General features: G+C 45.3%; 1 protein-coding gene across 3 annotated transcripts in view; it reads right to left on the reverse strand.

The window, feature by feature from the left end:
* The window catches only part of LOC139573850 (protein argonaute-3-like), a 36,253-nt gene that overhangs the window by 14,245 nt on the left and 2,749 nt on the right, over positions 1–19,259 (reverse strand). The window contains exons 1-10 of one of the 3 annotated variants that reach the window (XM_071397776.1): positions 9,985–10,079; positions 9,450–9,621; positions 9,087–9,207; positions 8,737–8,945; positions 7,865–8,001; positions 6,246–6,380; positions 6,022–6,109; positions 5,331–5,478; positions 5,034–5,153; positions 2,023–2,166 (exon numbers count right to left, since the gene is read on the reverse strand). In XM_071397776.1, the coding sequence (XP_071253877.1) occupies positions 2,023–2,166; positions 5,034–5,153; positions 5,331–5,478; positions 6,022–6,109; positions 6,246–6,380; positions 7,865–8,001; positions 8,737–8,945; positions 9,087–9,207; positions 9,450–9,565 (1,218 nt within the window). In that variant the 5' untranslated portion in view covers positions 9,566–9,621; positions 9,985–10,079. Of the gene's footprint in view, positions 1–2,022; positions 2,167–5,033; positions 5,154–5,330; positions 5,479–6,021; positions 6,110–6,245; positions 6,381–7,864; positions 8,002–8,736; positions 8,946–9,086; positions 9,208–9,449; positions 9,622–9,984; positions 10,080–19,259 lie in introns of those variants that run through there. The other 2 variants (XM_071397775.1, XM_071397774.1) reach the window with 2 other exon arrangements.

The following is a 19,259-nucleotide window of genomic DNA, read 5'->3' on the forward strand; positions in this document are numbered from 1 at the left end:
GATGTTCGCAAACACCAAGACACTTCCTAGAGCTAGCCACCCGGCCAAAGTGAGCAATCGGGGGAGAAAGGCCTTGGTCAGGGAGGTGACCAAGAACCTGATGGTCACTCTGACAGAGCTCCAGAGTTCCTCTGTGGAGATGGGAGAACCATCCAGAAAGACAACCATCTCTACAGCATTCCACCAAATCAGGCCTTTATGGTTGAGTGGCCAGACGGAAGCCACTCCTCAGTAAAAGGCACATGACAGCCCGCTTGGCGTTTGCCAAAAGGCACCTAAAGACACTCAGACCATGATAAACAAGATTATCTGGTCTGATGAAACCAAGATTGAACTCTTTGGACAGAATGCCAAGCATCACGTCTGGAGGAAGCCTGGCACTATCCGTACGGTGAAGGCAGCATCATGCTGTGGGGTTCTTGTTCAGCGGCAAGGACTACGAGACTAGCCAGGATCGAGGGATAGATGAACGGAGCAAAGTACAAAGAGATCCTTGATGAAAGCACTCTTGAGCAGGTTCAGGACCTCAGACTGGGGCGAAGGTTCACCTTCCAACAGGACAATGACCCTAAGCACACAGCCAAGAGAACGCAGGAGTGGCATCAGGACTCTGAATGTCCTTGAGTGGCCCAGCCAAAGGCCGAACATGAACCCGATCGAACATCTCTGGAGACCTGAAAATATCTGTGCAGCAACGCTCCCCATCCAACCTGACAGAGCTTGAGAGGATCTGCAGAGAAGAATGGGAGAAACTCCCCAAATACAGATGTGCCAAGCTTTTAGCGTCATACCCAAGAAGACTCGAGGCTGTAATAACTGCCAAAGGTGCTTCAACAAGGTACTTAGTAAAGGGTCTGAATACTTATGTAAATGTGATTTAAAAATATATATATAAATTAGCAAAAAAAATTAAAAACCTGTTTTCCTTTTGTCACTATGGGGTAGTGTGTGTAGATAGTTTTTCCTCAAACAAATTAAAACATTTTAGAATAAGGCTATAACGTACAAAATGTGGAAAAGGTCAAGGGGTCTGAACACTTTCCAAAGGCAGTGTATACGTAGTAACTTCATTTGAAGAGATCGTGATTAGGTCTCAATAGGTGTTTTGCGATTGGTAAGGTAAATTCATTGTACTTCACTTTAATGGCCATTTATTTCCTGAAAGTCAGACTCTTCCAACACGCCAACTCATTTCCCAGCTTCAGAATCATCTGCATTCTCCAAATTTAGCCTTCACAAAATTTGTTTATATAGTTAAAAATCTGAATTTGATTAAAAAAAAAATGAAAATATGCACCAAATATGCTGTTTACGTACATGGTTTAGTAACTTACAGACAAGGTAGAAATATGAAAACAAGTCAGGTCCTGGAGTGTCTTAACAAAATGAAACCAGAATGTTTTGGCTGACCTCATCCAGAAAAACTGATTTATTGGAGTTCTCCTTGGGCAGTGCTAATCACTTTAAAATGTTTGAGTGCAAAACTGGGTCTGGGATTAAGGCTTAAAATTTGATTTGACTGTTTTCAGTAAAATCCCACTAATGTGTCATCTACTCTCACAAACCACAAAAAGTGAAATTGCAAACCAAAGTGAGTGAGCTACAAAAAAAATGTACAAAATTAAAAGCATAAACACCACAAAAGGAAGCTAAATGGAGTCATAGCATATTATGTCATCACGATCTGTACTATGCATTCTCAATAAAAGCAGAAATGAGAAATGCTGTGGCCGTGTTAGCATTGAGCAAAGACTACTAGCTTATATTAATCCACACAGACAAGCCTATATTCATAAAGTGTCCTAGAGTAGGCGTGCCGAACTAGGATCAATTTTGTCTTTGAAATCACTATGAAGAAGAGGGGGACCTGATCCTAGATCAGCACACCTACTCCTAGACGATTCACAAAGGGGAAAGACAAACGTATCAAATCAAACCAAAGCAAGGGGGTTAGTTCCCTCATATAGCAAGGGTAGGTAGCGTGTCAAACAGAGTATGGAGCGTGATTTAAAGGAAGGGTACCATAAAGTGCTCTGTGCTCACCCTACCGCCGTATTGCAGCATGGGGGCGGGCAGCACGCGCCCAGTCACGTGGGTCATCTCGTCGCGCACCTTGAACTGGAACTCCTGCACAAAGGGGTCAGCCTCGTAGTTGGCACTACGCACCTGCAGGGGTCACACACACAGAGAGACAGAGAAAGGGGTGTTTAGGGTGGTGAGGTAAGTTGGTATCCAGAAGGTAGTGTCATATTCACAATGCACTAAAACAGAAGAAAAAACAAACTACTCCTATTAGAAACACTCAACTTGTCCAAAAATAAAAACACATTCATTTGGTACGGAATGCCCTAATGAATATGACCCAGGTTTGAGGAGGTTTTGATGGTGAGACAACTCACAAGTTTGTAGATTGTTTTTAGTTCACATTTTCCCCAGAATTCTATCACACGCAACATCCTGAAATAACCTTAGACATCTTTAAAACATTGTCAAACTTCCCCCTCGGTTTGTCCAATCCTTCGGCATATTTCAGTTATTCCACCCACACTATAATTCAGTTACTATTCACTGACGCTTCTCTGCATCTAAATTAGAAGTTTGTCTCTGGCAGTGTACTATCAGCCAGAGGTATGTTTTAATCCCAGGTGGGAGATCGGAAGTCCATTTAATAAGGTGACCGAAGCAGAGCATGAATGAAATGCCATCTGATGGAGTCTAATGGCAGCGGTGTTAGCCTCTCTCATCCTCCAGAAAACACCATGGCCAGGCAGTGTGCTGGTGACAACTAGCCAACAATACCATCTCCGACCTGGCCTTTCACTGACCTCAATTAAAACTGACCTGGGCCCGTATTCATTAAGCGTCTCAGAGTAGGAGTGCCGATCTAAGATCTTTATGATCTAAAAGGCTAAACTGAACAAGACAGGGGACCTGATCCTAGATTAGCTCTCCTACTCTGAGACGTTTCGGCAAACCGTACCAACACATCCTCCAAAACACCGGTTGAGGGCATTACCAACATATTCAAATAATGATTGACATTTTCATTACCTTTCTTTAGATCAACTTATTCATACCATTTCATCCTTTCACAAGATATAGTCCCGACAGAAATCTATGGTTGCTACCCAACCCGGCTGGTCATTCGTTCTATCGGTTCGGTGGCCAGCCACCCAGTCGCTAAGTCTTTTTGTTCTAAATCTATGGACGCAACCCAGTCGTTTGTTCTAAATGTTCCGTTGCCATGATGGCTGGCCACATTTTTATCCCTTGCTAGCTAGCCAGCCAACTTTGGCTAACACAGTCACGTCAAACAGTGTAGCCAAAATACAGCAAACCAGCTGCATTATGTTTTTCTATTGACATTTCCTCATATACAGTACCAGTCAAATGTTTGGACACACCTACTCATTCAAGGGTTTTTCTGTATTTGACTATTTTCTACATTGTAGAATAATAGTGAAGACATCAAAACTATGAAATAACACATGTAGTCAACACATGTAGGAATCATGTAGTAACCAAAAAAAGTGTTAAATTATTCAAAATAGATTTTATATTTGATTCTTCAATGCAGCCACCATTTTCCTTGATGACAATTTCGCACATTCTTGGCATTCTCTCAAACAGCTTCATGAGGTAGTCACCTGGAATGCATTTATAATTGACAGGTGTGCCTTTTAAAAAGAATGTGGAATTTCTTTCCTTTTTAATGCGTTGAGCCAATCAGTTGTGACAAGGTAGGGGTGGTATACAGAAGATAGCCCTATTTGGTAAAAGACCAAGTCCATATTATGGCAAGAACAGTTCAAATAAGCAAAGAGAAACGACAGTCCGTCATTACTTTAAGACATGAAGGTCAGTCAATCCAGAAAATGTTTTTGGTCTGATGAGTCCAAATTTGAGATTTTTGGTTCCAACCGCCGTGTCTTTGTGAGACGCAGAGTAGGTGAACGGATTATCTCCACATGTGTGGTTCCCATCGTGAAGCATGGAGGAGGTGTGATGGTGCGTTGCTGGTGACAATGATTTATTTAGAATTCACAGCACACTTAACCAGCATGCATACCACAGCATTCTGAAACGATACACCATCCCATCTGGTTTGCGCTTAGTGGGACTATCATTTGTTTTTCAACAGGACAATGACCCAACACACCTCTAGGCTGTGTAACGGCTATTTGACCAAGGAGGAGAGTAATGGAGTGCTGCAACAGATTACCTGGCCTCCACAAATCACACCGACCTCAAAACAATTGAGATGGTTTGGGATAAGTTGGCTGCTTTTCCTTCACTCTGCAGTCCAACAAATGCTCAGCATATGTGGGAACTCCTTCAAGACTGTTGGAAAAGCATTGCAGGTGACTACCTCATGAAGCTGGTTGAGAGAATGCCAATAGTGTGCAAAGCTGTCAAAGGCAAAGGGTGGCTACTTTGAAGAATCTCAAACATATTTTGATTTGTTTAACACTTGTGGTTACTACATGATTCCATATCATGAAGAAAATAGTAAAAATAAAGAAAAACCCTTGAATGAGTAGGTGTCCAAACTTTTGACTGGTACTGTGTGCGCACACATGCACACGATGCTGATTAATGATTTCGACTGGCTGAGAAAAGTTGCCAGCCTCTCTGTCTCACCCACCCCGATAGCATTCATTACCATTGTACAACTGGAAATCGAATTTCAATATTGAAACAATGTTGCAAATGTCAGACAGCAAGGTTATTGAAAATCTTCGCTGTTGAAAACTAAACGCTAGTCTAAAAGAAAAATGGGAGATAATGTCTAGATGCTTTTTACAGTGAAGATCTAGTATATAAATTGCCTGGCTGAACTGACAAGACCGTGGATTGCGCAGTCAGATGGAACAGAGTCAATCGGCATTTCAACTTCATAGATTTAGCCGGTTTTAACTTGTGGAATAGACACCGGCTGGAATGGGGTTAACCAATCAGCATCCAGGATTAGACTGACACGTTGTATAAAAGTAAATAAGATTTCATGCTACCAGGCGGCGCCACTGACTCACCAGCCGGCTGATCTCCTCCTGTCTGTCAGGTGCAGAGCGAGCCGTGGCTTTGATCATAGTGGACGTCTGATTATCTGTCAGTTTCTTGATGCAGCGCTGCCCTGCTACTATGTTACACACCTGCAGGGACACAGCACCAAAGCATTGAGTATATTGCAAAGCATTGTATTCACACTATTTGGCCAAACTGAAGCCACGCTAAAAAGGACAATGTGAAAAGACAATATCCGAGCCATCACAGTACGGTTTGGGTCGGCCCTATAGTGTGAATCAGGCAAAGAAATGAATATTTCTCACCTCCAGGGGCAGGTAGGTGTGTTTCTGCTCCTGACCAACCTGGAGGCAGGGCAGGTGGGGATATTTGAGCTGCAGGCTGTACTTCTCTCTGAAGTACTGGGCCACCGTGCGTTCCACCGTTTGACCATTCTCCAGCTGCAGAGGGAACCTGACCACAACAGGTAGATGGAACGGCAAGCGTTAAGAACAACCTTTACTAACATTGAAAGGGGCGGCTGTGCAAGAGGGGCTAGTCTGGGTCTACGTAGACTAAGGTTATCAACGGCTAAAGTGGTCTTCAATTTTTAGTTAAGATCAATACAGTGAAGATACAGAAACGGCCTCACAAATCCTTCTCAAATGTTGAGCATCAGTAGATGCTGGAAAGCAAAGCAGCAGCAGCAGTAGATAAACAGCTGCATGTAATAGCATATTAGCCAACGATGACTAACACCCATTAACCTCGAGACAAGGATCTGACTCAGACATTTTGTGGTTCTGGTGAATTCTTGTGAACAGGTCATCCTACATTCAAGTGCACGCTCCTCTCCCATCCCGCCCCACACAAACCCCAGGCTCCATGTGCATCTCCCAGTCTCTCTCTGGCCTCTCCTAGTCCCACCACACCCCACTCTCTCCTTAGTTCCACTCCACCCAACCTCATCTACTTCTAGTCCCACCCCACCGTCCCTCTGGGGCTCTCTTGACTCACGTTTGATGGCTGGCGGGCCGCCGAGTTACGTTGCAAACGCGGTACTTCCTCCGCATGGTTCCACAGTGTGTCACCTCTACCTTCAGACCTGGACAGGACAGTGGCAGCTTTTAGGACCTCCGGGACGTGGGAATGACACAAATGTGTGTACAGAGGCACGCCCAAAAGCCTAGTTTACATCCTCTTTCACGCACACAGACAAACGCACGCACAAAATACACTACCTTTGATTTCTTTGGTGAACTTGACCCGGTGGGAGTCTGTGAGAGGTCGGGGCTGCTCGTCTATGTTGTGGATGTCCAGGACCTCACACATGAACTGAATCACAGGCTGGGCTTTATAGAAGGCCGTGGCAGAAACTGCAGGACAGACAGGGCCATCAAACACTCGATCACACTCACTCAGAATTACCAATCACTGGCAATACCTGCCAAAACCGAGAGTAATCTCCCTAACTCTTTACTGTAGATGCAAAATGTGAATTGATCTTGGTCTGCCAAATACATCACACCAGAAGCAGCCATTTGTCATTCATCATAATTTTTTTGCTATTTAGGCCTATATCTCAAATCAAACCAAGTACAGCAGTTCAAGGCCTGTAGCCAGGGACACCACTAAGTACCTCAGGGTAGGGACACGCCAACACGGCTCTCAAACATGAAATAAAACCTAGGAGGAACATCCAACATCCCTCTGGCTTTATGTGCCGTTAGATGAAGGCCCTAATGCTTTCTCCACCTGAATGGAGAGATGAGAAGAGAGGAAACAGATGCTGCACTGACACTGTGCTGACTTCACAGTGACGTCAGGGCCACGTCTGACAGCGACGCTGACGACCGGAGCATACATGCGATTAGAAATGATGGGGAGTGCAGGTCACGGTCACTCTCCCCAGAGACAGTAGGGTTCTTATCCCCATAAACAGGAAATTACATCAGCAATTTCATGTTTGTTTTGATGCCTGTTTGCGATAGTGCTGATACATTACTCTTGGGAGAGTGAAAATGAAAGGGTTTTAAATAGAGCACATTTTTGTTTGTTGCTTATATACCGGTACATTTTCTCAGTGTTGCTATATCTTCAGCTAGGATGTGTGTGTGTGTGATTATATACATGTCCCCTGGTGAGATATAAAAACAGATCATTGGTGCCTATTTGCTTTCGCGCTCTTTTAGAGCCTATTCTCCTCATTCCTTGAACACACAATAACTAATGAAAAAGAATCATTTGCAGACAGCTGGACTTTTCTGCCCTTTGGTGGCGAATGGGGGAGGGGCTAGAGGAAGCAAAATGATTTGCGAGAGAGGGAGAGCGGGAAAACCGCCTGAGAGAGAGAGGCCCGAAGACAGAGAGAACAGTCAGGCACTCCACAAAACAAAAGCAGCCCACCAAAAATAGCTCCCAAACACACAGGGCCCTTCAGATCCCTGTGCCTCCGTCTCCACAGCAACAGCCTAGGCAGTTTCCACAAAGCAAGAGCCACCCCCCCCCAAAATCCACTTTCTACAAAGCCTACGGCCAGCCCACCCACCTATAACCAGAACCCTCTTTCTAAACCACCCTGTTGCCAGCATGCGGCACAACACCCACAATGGAGTCCTCCCATATTAGGTAGAAGTTGCCTCAAACACCGATACAGGTTCAGGGCCTGCATTCATAAAGCGTCTCAGAGTAGGAGTGATGATCTAACACCAGTTTAGCCCTTTAGATCACATTGAATAAGATTACATGGACAGGGGGACTTGATCCTAGATCAGAACTCCTACTCTGATCCATATGGCTCCTTATCCGCCTAAATGGTTAAGGTTAGGATTGGTTGCAACGTGATGTGCGCCGTCCTCACCGTCAATATTGAGCATCATCTTCCACATGGCGGGACGTACAGACTGGTGGAAACCAAACCACACCTCTCTCCCCCCTCCCAGAGGATGGTCGTAGCCCTCTGGGGCTGAGAAGAAGGAGCGACCCACCGGGGTGTACCTGGAGAGGGGGAGGAGAGAAGAGCGACAAAATAAGGAGAGAGAATAGAAGGGGGACAGACAGATAAGAGAATGGGGAAATTAGTATCCACAACCTGGACCAGGATCTTGGTCAACGGCAGTCTGACAACAAGCTATTTTTCCAGTTGACACTGAACATCAACGAAACGAGAGGGTTTTTGCTTTTGAGTGAAGGAGTGGAGGAGGCTCTGAGTGAAGTCAGGTATGACGGCATAGGACTGACTATACATCTGGTTTCCTGCCGAATTATCGTCATGCCGTAAAAACAACCACACTTGTTTTGCAAGAGCTTACATTCACGCGTTTCATTTCCAATGTGGCACTAAGCAGAAGAAGTGAGTCGTCACTGAAATTCAGTACTTGATTTGTAATTTTAGGAAATTATCTTGGAATAAAAAAATCAGTCTCTCGCACCAGCAAATGAAATGTATTATTATTTATTTATTAGGCCTACATCTCCAGTAAATAAATCTGCCTCAAAAGCCAAATTAACATGTAGCAGAGTTGCGTCGTTTGCTTTTAAAATCAGTTCACTGAGGTTTCCAGGAATAAATGCTCAACTTTTCAGAAATACATGCAACCTGTTGATCAAATAATTAACATTTGTAAGTCGCTCTGGATAAGAGCGTCTGCTAAATGACTTAAATGTAAATGTAAATCACAAAGTTATAACATTCCCCATTATGACCACTTGGGCGGCGACTGTCCAACTCACTTCATGGAGGGCAGGTGTCGCAGCACTACATCCACAGCGTGTACTGGGTTGGTGCTGATGGGCTTGTCCAGCTCCAGGGGCTCAGGCACGCTGCGGCCCGTTAGCACCTCGTGCAGCATGTGCCAGCTCACCAGGGACACAAACTTGATCGAGACCTTAAAGGGCCGGTCCTTGCCCCCCTCACCTGGTAGAGTGACGTCCAGATCCACCTGTGTGTGTGCGTTAACAGATCAAGAAGTGTGGGAGCGTGAGAGAGAGTGTGTGTGTGTTTTCAGTCTTACTCTCGTAGGAGCGCCAGCTAGTAGGTTTAACTGTGTGTGTGTGTGTGTGGCAGTCGACATCCATCTTACCCCTGCGGTTGCCACAGGCAGCGGGTTGGCAGTGTACAAGCTCCTCTTCCCATCGTAGACTGGCCGACGATCCCCAAAGATGGTAACCTTGAAGTGCTGCACCATGGAGTCCACCACCTCCCTACAGAACACAAGACCAAAACAAGTTAACCTCTTTTTAGACTTGTCCAATGGTCTGCAACTTGTGGCTCTGGTAGCGCATGCGGCTCTTTAACTGCCCATATGTGGCTCTATAATTACTATTCAAAGTAATAATAAATCAAATATAATAGAAGTAGAATACACACATTAAATTACCTCTAGTCAACTTCAACCACGTGAAACATTTTGAGATCCTAGCGAAAGGCATTATTCTAGGCGTACCTGTTGACGCGGCGCGGGCACTTCTCGGGCTTGATGTCCACCTCATAGAGGTAGACGTCTATCTTTGGGATATCCACCTGGAAGCAGTTGGCCAGCAGCTTGATGGGCTTTCCCATGGTGCCATAGCCAGGCCGCCGCGGCACAGTGAACAGGGGCTGGGCTCCAACGGCTCCTATAGATGGAAGGAGGGGGGGGTGGAAATAGAGAACAATCATTCAACTTCAATTACAACAGACCAGCTCTTTGAGGAAAAGGCTTAGATTAGTAAATTGCTAAAAATCGGCTTTGAGGTGGCCACTTTTAGGTATAAAAAGTTAGGTATAACTGGGGCGGCAGGTAGCCTAGTGGTTAGAGTGTTGGGCCAGTAACCAAAAGGTTGCTGATTCGAATCCCTGAGCTGACAAGGTAAAAATCTGTCGTTTTGCCCCTGAACAAGGCAGTTAACCCACTGTTCCTAGGCCGTCATTGTAAATAAGAATTTGTTCTTAACTGACTTGCCTAGGTAAATAAAAACACATGTAAAGTCACTTGTTACCTGTGTGTCAAGAAGATAGAGATACCGGCTGAAAGAATCTACTGGAAGGAACCACTTTAGAAAGTACAGAGACAGCGAGGAATGCTATGGGGGGGTAATACAAAAGGTTTGGTTCCACTATAATTTTTTTTTAACCCAACAGAAACAAACACACAGACGTGTGTACGCGTGTGTACACAGCGGTACGTAACACACATTGCCACCCCCAGACACAGGATGTCGAGTTATTTTAAAAACAGCCCGATGTGCCACACTCATCCCAGTGCCATCTCGTGGCCTGCCCATCAACATCAGGAGCAGCTGATGTGAAGGGGGAAAGAAACCCGCCTTTTGAAGCTTTGTGCTGGTTTAGCCAGACATTTGCTATGACGTTATTCAGCTGGCCTATGTGAGCAGCTTAAGTATTGCGCAACACTCAGTCTAACAACTGAGTTCAGATGAGGGGAGTCAGTATATTGTTTTTCCATCCTAAACCATACTGAACAAAAATATAAAAACGCAACATGTAAAGTGTTGGTCTCATGTTTCATGAGCTGAAATTAAAAAAAGACACCAGAAATGTTCCAGGCACACAAAAACCTGATTTCACAAATTTGCTTACATTCCTGTTAGTGAGCATTTCTCTTTTGCCAAAATAATCCATCCACCTAACAGATGTGGTATATCAAGAAGTTGATTGAAACAGCATGATCATTACACAGGTGCACCTTGTGCTGGGGGACAATAACAGGCCACTCTATAATGTACAGTTGTGTCACAACACAAAGCCACAGATGTCTCAAATTGAGGGAGCGCACAATTAGCATGCTGACTGCAGGAATATCCACCAGAGCAGTTGCCAGATAATTGAACGTTAATTTCTCTACCATAAGCCGCCTCCAACATAGTTTTAGAGAATTTGGCAGTACGTCCAACCAGCCTCATAATTGCAGACCAAGTGTAACCACGCCAGCCCAGGACCTCCACATCCAGCTTCATCACCTGCGTGAGCGTCTGAAACCAGCCACCCGGACAGCTGATGAAACAGAGGGGTATTTCTGTCTGTAATAAAGCACTTTTTGTGGGGAAAAATTCAGATGGACTGGGCAGGAGTGTGAAATCCATAGATTAGGGCCTAATGAATTGATTTCAAATAACTGATTTCCTTAAATGAACTGTAATTGTTGCATGTTGCGTTCATATTTTTGTTCAGTATACACATCCTCATCACCGCTATTCAACACTTCCATCTCCATCTCTCAACTCAAGAAGTCAGGCAGAAAGTAAACCATGGGAGTTTCCCCTCAGCCTCTCTCTGGTACTCTCCACCACCAAAACCAAACTGCCCCAATGTGTCATTGATCAATGAGTGTCAGTGGTATGAATGATTCACCTCCTATTGAGTCATGATGGGCATACATGAGTGGGTGTCAGTTCATTCAGAGCCCCAGCGCAGGGGGGGATAAAAACAATAACAGAACCCTTTCTCAGGTGCTGCCAGCTCATGGGATTGGTGCATGAGTGAAGATGTTTGTTTAGGGCTGTCTTTTCAGAAGCTGGAGCGTTCATGGTTCTCTCCTCTTCCGTTTCTCTCGTCTGGTGGACCTTGAGGGGTAGGTACAGGGGTGACGGATGCAGGTTGGGTGTAGGCTAAGGCTAGACCTTGGTGGGTCACGATGACAGCAGAGAAAGGGGGATCGATAGAGAGAGACGTCTGGAATTCCAGCCGTAACTGTCCCATGGACACACACCAGCCCTTTGTGATGGAAATTATCCAAGGGGCCGGTGGTAGACTAGTGCAGGTCTCAGACAGAAAGACACACACGGGTTTACACATACCGCCACACAAACATTGCTTTTCCTGTGCTGCGGTGGGGGTGAGTAAGCCAAGGAGAAGGAGAGGGAGGTGTAGGATGGCTGGGGGAGTGGGCAGGGATGGCTGGTATTCCTCTCATGCACTCATACTGTAGAACTAGCCTCCACACTGCATGAGTCACTGGGCCAACGCAGAGCGAGAGAAACACAGGAGGAGGAGCGTCCTGCCTCTGGACAATGTGCCAGGCATTCTAAAAAATGTAAAACGACACTTTCCTCCTAGTCCTGATGTTCTTTTGTACACACCCTCCCCCCCCTTCTGACAAGATCTTGCGCGCACACACACACGCTCTCTCACGCACACATACATGTCCTGCTGACGTGTGTGTGTGTGTGTATGTGTAAGCATTTCATATTAAGGTCTCCACCTGTTGTATTCGGTGCGTGTGACAAATACAATTTGATGCCGTCTTACACGCACACACACACACACACACACACACAGGTGCCTTCTGACACGCCCTTAACGAAACACGCAAGCAAGCTCGAACAACCACACACAGGAAAGCAGCTGCAACGTCATCATCCCACCACGCAGCGAGCGAAACACAAAGAAACACCAAGGCCACAGAGAGAAAAGGATAACACACACCGGTTCAGAAATTCAGAACACTGAAAAAAAAAAAAAAGGCAGAAACGACTCAACATTTCCACGCTTCCGGATATTAAACCTAACCCTCCTGGCTATTTCTCCTTCAGACTTTCAAAGAAATGGATTCAAAACACACTTGTGTGCAGAACTAAACTAGATGGCAAAAAGCCTTGTCACAAAATCCCTTCCAAGGCATGCTAGCATATTTTCTCTGTCACTGATCATTCAGAATGCTTCTCAAGCACACACACGGCCTAGCATCTCAATTCTCCCCCCCCCGTCTAAACTATTTGAGCCCCTTGCAGACAAAACAAGTACAAGCACACCCCTGGGAACTGTAGAGTGAGGGGAACGTTGTGGAGGGATGCGGCTGTCAGGGGCCAGGGAGTTACGTAGAGGGGGGAGCTGACTACTCTAGTCTGAGGTTTCTCTGACACTGTGCTGGCCCCAGTGGCCCCGAGCTGGCCCTGTCCTCAGGTCACCCACTGCCCATATAAGGCATGTTCAGTACCAAGCAAGCAACACAGCACAGAGAGACCAGTGGCTCAGTGGAACACACACAAAACACAAAAAAGCTGAATTGTAAGCGCGCCCACACACACACCCACACGTGAAGCTGAACTAACTGCTCCAATGAACTCGACCTGAGATGCACACCAAAGGATCAAACAAAAACTCAAACAAAAAAGCTGAGGCCTAAACTGCACACCAAGATTAGTACTAAACTATCCTGAAAAACGATGACCTGTGACCTATAGGTCTTCCCATAGACATAACGAGATTGCCGGCAATGACATACGGCCTACTCAAAAGCCCATGTGGAAGAATCAAAGGCTTGTGGTCTGCGTCATTTAGCGGTGAGGGAGGTAGCAGGTTCAAGGAAACCTCCCCCTCGTGTGTTTACTCTGAAAGACTGTGCGGTCAGAAGATTCGTAAAGGAAGAACTTGTTTTCCAATCAGAAAAATTCTAGCTACTCAGTCTTTCAACGCTTTGTCTCGTTTTGTTTCCTGACCCTATGACCTTAATGTTACAGACTACAGTACAGACACCAACTAAAAGAGGCAGTTAACTGGGTAGTACTCGTGAGGGCATACCGTAGGGAAACGGCGTACAACAGAAAACAAAAACGAGCGTTATTGGACAAGGTCAGATGGTCAGAAAACAGAAAGAACTGCTTTCTCCGTTTGGTGCCTAATGAATATGTCCCTGATATTAAGAAAGAACAAGTCAGTGGGTATGAGGAGACATCACTGAACTGACCTTGTAATGACAATTTCTCAGTCAAACTAACTGAAGTGGACGTGCCAAAATGGGTACAAAGCAATAAACTCTGCAAGGTTGGCTTTGTGCAATTGTTCCATCATTTATTTTATTTAAGTGTCTTTTATGAGCAAGCCCGCGTTCGATCTCAGGCGACCTCAGCTTGCCACACTCATAGGTTGGACGCTGGTTAACGTTCTGAGGTGAAAATTTACTAGGCTATATTATTACAGGCTAGGAGAGAAACCAGTTACCACACCCCTGAAAAGCAGTGGATACCTACACTGACTGGGGTCATGTTCAGTAGGCACAGAATGGACGAAAACAGACTCAGATGCATTCTACTACCTGAACTCAATGAACTCTAACAAGAAACTTAAAACATATTGCAACAGTGTGCACTAATGAACATGACCTAGTTACCATTACACTGTACACATCAAGTCTGGGCTCTCGCTTTCGCACTCCCGCTGCCTTCAACAATGATTGGCTGCAAATGTACTCACAGACGCAGGGCAGGCCCACACACACACACAATACAGCTGTTGTATGTCTAATCCGGATAGGCCTGGGCTGTGGGAACAGGGCGAGCGCTCCGATGCGGGGCACAAAGGCGTCAGTCACAGCAGGCAGCGGCCCAGGCACACGAGGACGGACGCACACAGTGACAGAGCGCCGCAGGCTGGGAGGGACTGATGCGTGTCAAACAAATAGTTTATTCCCCCCTCTGTCACTTGTCCCTTCTACCTCAGTGCTCAGAGAGTGTCGGGCACCGACCGGAGCCACCACAGCTGCTGCCACTCACTCCACAACCAAAACACAAGCCAAAGCTGTACAGTGAGACCGAGGAGGGAGAGGCAACATGAAGTACTCTGAGGATGGATGGCAGGGGGGAAAGCAAGGCAGGCTGGACCTAGAGTGGACACACACACGTGAATGAGCTAGCCCTGTTAGCCTGGCTGAGGATTCCACATGGGAATGTTAAATGAAACACTGTGTAAACCAGGGCAAGCCCAGCCTGGTCGGAAGTTTAGGGTACTAGCGGAGGGCACAATTGAAACATGTTTAGTGGTGAGGGAGAACCTCCAACTCTGTGAATAGGACTAGGAGGGAGGGAGGGAGGGGAAAGATATGGACTGGCGTTAGGCCAGGGGTCACGTTAATCCAGAATTCTGTGTTTGTAACAACAACAAAAAATTAAAACGCAGAGCAAATATCTTGCTGCGTTTTGTAAATGCAGATCTAAACTGCTTATTGTAATTTCTGCTTGGCATGAGAATTCATGAAAGGGCATTCTATCAGCAGACAACGCTCTGACTGATGTTTAGCTACTTTTCTCCAGTAAAATGCCAGATGAACATCTTGCAAAACATTAGGACATTTTGCTGGCTACATTCTTTCCATGATAAACATTAGAAATATAATGGCCATACATCGACGCACTTCTGAAAACGAAGCCATTTTCTGCCGAATGGTGTTTCTCTAATGCATTTTCTATGAAGGAAAACTACAGTTGCAGGCCCCTGATCACTCTATTGAAGTGAAAACTTCCAACAAAACGCAGGTGAAATGGTTTAAAAACGCAGGTTTTTGATGGTCTGCATTTTGAAAATGCAGATTTCTGAACTCAAACGCGACCTCTGTAGGCTCATCTCAATGAAATCAGTCAGAGATACAAAAAAAGAAAAAAGACACTAGAGCCAGCCAATCAAATGCGTTGTTTCAAGACAGCACACAAAGATTACTTTTCTGGGATAATTTCTCACTTTCAACGACGTCAGGCTCTGTCTTCTCTCCCTCAGTTCTCCCACAAAAACAAAAAGTTTGGTTACCCCCTTAAGACACTCCCCTCACATCAGCCCTGGGTCCCTCTCTTCCCATCTGAACCCACCCTGCACTGTGCCACTCGTGTTATGTTCTATAGATTTAGGCTAAATGGTCTTCACAAAACAGAGCTCAGGAAGGAGAGAAGAGTGCCCAATCCAGGCCTCCTCCTCATCCCACTGAGCTGAAACAGACATCCCCCAGGCTTTACAGCCAACTTCTACTGGGCCCTCCTACTGACTCAGTCAGTCCTCTCCATCTATCCCCACGCTCTCTCCCTCCCTCTCTGGCTCAGTGATTCACTCTCTGGCTCTCCCACTCCCTCTTCCGCTGATTTATCTGCCTCCCTCCCCCTCTCCCACATGAGTTCAATTCTAGCCACGCTCACAACATGTGAAGGTCGACACAGACAGATGCTTCTCAATCTAGCACCCATGCATGGGCTGTTTTAATTCAAACTTGTTACAAGTGAAAAATAACATTCCTTTCTAGGCTATGGGGACACAGGCTGCAAGATCCTAACGAACACAGGCTCGTGTTCATTAGGGCATGCAACAAAATACGCCTTGCAACGGTAAAGAGAAATTTAGTATTTCTCATAGGACAACTCTAGGTTGTCCCTCCCCGTTTGTCTGTTTTCTTCCGGTTGGTGCCTAATGAATACTAACTACTCAGGCCTAGCCTGTGTGTGAATATTCCAGCTGATCGTCAACATCATACTAATGGGAGTGTTGCAATGTGTCCCAAATGGGCTAGCTTTGGAAAAGGATTTGAAAATCAAAAAGGTGGTTCTCGATTTCCCGCCTTTTTTCTTCAAGTAAAGTGAGGCGCTACAGAGGCAGGAGAGAAAGAGAGAGAGATCAAGGAGGGAGGATAAGAAAGGTGATGGGCGTGAGGGTTAGGTGAAACAAAACAAAAAAAGAGCAGGAAGGAGAATAGAAGGAGAGTATGAATCAGAAAGACAAGAACTGCCATATATGCCAATTCAAAATTAGCTACTGCTAACAAACTTTAAGTACCTCAACCACATTTACCTAGAAGACCCCCTTGATAGTTGGCAACTAGCCAAAGTGTGAGGGGACAGAGTGTGGGGGGGGGGTACCCCTGTACTGCCTGTGTGGTGTCCCTTTGTCTTTCAGTAAGACCCACACAGGTGTGTGGATGAGGCTGTGTATGTCATAGGCGTATCCATTACAACAGGAAGCAGCTGCACTTCCCATGGACTATCAAGCGTGCCAGGTTACACATCCAAACCCAACTGACAATAGAACTCATCTTAACACCACATACTATAAAAATATAAAACTTGTTGGGGAAAAAAATATTTTTTTCTAAAAATGGGCCTTGATCTCATCACGGTATGTGTGTGCATTCAAATAGCCATCGATAAAATGCAACTGTGTTCGTTGGCTGCCCATACCATAACTCCACTGCCACCATGGTGCACTCTGTTCACAACGTTGACATCAGCAAACCGCTCGCCTACACGACACCACACACATGACCTGCGTTTGTGGCAGTACGTCCAACCGGCCTCACATTCTCTAAAACGACTTTGGAGGCGGCTTATGGAAGGGAAATGAACATTCAATTCCCTGGCAACAGCTCTGGTGTACATTCTTGCAGTCAGCATGCTAATTGCATGCTCCCTCAACTAGAGACATCTGTGGCATTGTGCTGTGTGACACAACTGCACATTTTAGAGTGGCCTTCTATTGTCCCCAGCACAAGGTGCACCTGTGTAATGATCATGCTTTTTAATCAGCTTCTTGATATGCCACAACTGTCAGGTGGATGGATTATCTTGGCAAAGGAGAAATGCTCACTAACAGGGATGTAAACAAATTTGTGCACAACATTTTAGAGAAATTAGCTTTTTGTGCATATGGAAGATTTCTGGGATCTTTTTTAAGCTCATGAAACATGGGACCAACACTTTACATGTTTCATTTATATTTTTGTTCAGTGTAATATCCAAACGCATATGAACAAAGTTTTATGATCATGTGTTGCCTTTCAAATACCATACAGACCTGTATGATGGACGGGATTTTAAGGGTTAAAAGCTCATGTCATATCCTATGAGCACTAGCTAATCCTTGCATGCTGCCAGACTACCGTTGGAATGAATAGTGTGTTAATAAGCAGGCCAGGCAATCAATTAGCATTTGATCACGCCACACTCTTCTTAGCGACGAGGGCCCCCTTTCAATCATTCACTGAGGAATCAAGTCCACTGCTCTGTTCCCCCTTATGGCTGTTAACCATTAGGTACACAGCTGATGGACAGAAAACACCTGCTCTGTTCAGGTTTGTTTTTTAGGGCACACTGTAGCAAAATGTTTTGAAACAGAAAAGCAAAAAAAGAGAGCTTCTTATCAGTCGAAGTTCAGATAGTCCTACCTTGTAGTCTGCATTCTACCATTTGGTGCATAATGAACTATCCCCAGTTATCCCCCTTTTAAACTCTACAACCTGAGGAGGTTTGGAGGTCAGTTGCCAGAGGGAGGGGGGACCTCCTCTGGAGGGAATCAATATAGCTCTGTCTGGCCTGGCCGTATCAAGTGTCACTCACTGGGTCTACCTGCTAGGGTATCGTTGCAGGAGAAGTGGAAAGCTTCCGTTACGACTACAGACAAAGCAAACTGTAAAAAACGGTTTCTCTGGCTGCCACTGTAAACGGCAAGAAGTAACTGTCTGACCTAGGCTACCATCTAGGTTATACAGGGTCTCCTCTACTATGGATGCTTTCCCTTTTGATTTAGGCCTAGCCTACACGTCACCACTGTTTTGCAGTCTACTCATGAGAAAACATGACGAACAGGACCATGCAGTCCCACTTACTATTCAAACTGAAAAGCTTTGAATAAGGAAAAGTAGTCAGTAACTTTGCCTCTCCTGAACTAAGCCCCTATAAAATCAAAATCAAACTTTTCTAATAGAATAGTTTTATTTATTTATTTCTCCCCCCCCTAAGTCCATAACAATGCTCAAACATCAGGAGACCACTTTTGAGGTCTGGGAAAAAGCTAAGAAATGTTGATGTAGTTATTACCCTTTAATGCAAAGTGTGCACCAGCTAGAGACGGTTGTTTGGCTTGGAGGGTTCACGGGCCAGTAGGAGGCACCCTTTCCTCTGGTCTAAAAGGCAGTGATTGGGGACGTTGCCCTGTGTAGGGTGCTGTCTTTCGGATGGGACTTTAAACGGGTGTTCTGACTCTGTGGTCACTGAAGATCCCATGGCACTTATAAAAGAGTAGGGGTGTTAACCCCGGTGTCCTGGCTAAATTCCTGATCTAGCCCTCATACCATCATGGCCACCTAATCATCCCCAGCTTCCTATTGGCTCATTCATTCCCCCTCCTCTCCCCTGTAACTATTCCCCAGGTCGTTGCTGTAAATGAGAACGTGTTCTCAGTCAACTTACCTGGTAAAATAAGGGATAAATTAAAAAAGGCACACACAGGAGAATTCCTGTTTCAGAAAGTTGAAGTAAAATACAAACCACTGATGTATTTTGTTCATGTCTTATGATTAACTTGGGCAAAATAATACATTTTTTAATATTGTCGAATTCCGTTTTAATGTCTGGATTTCATCCGCATGTTTCGTAACTGATTTTATAGGGCCCTACTGACCTCTGATAAACAGTGTGGCACATGTCTGCTGTGACAAACAAGATGACCCCATTGCTGAACCACAGGAGGCTGCGGAGGGGAGAACGACTCATAATTATGTCCGGAA

This window comes from Salvelinus alpinus, chromosome 4, assembly GCF_045679555.1.
Source record: "Salvelinus alpinus chromosome 4, SLU_Salpinus.1, whole genome shotgun sequence".
In the NCBI taxonomy this organism is placed as follows: domain Eukaryota; kingdom Metazoa; phylum Chordata; class Actinopteri; order Salmoniformes; family Salmonidae; genus Salvelinus; species Salvelinus alpinus.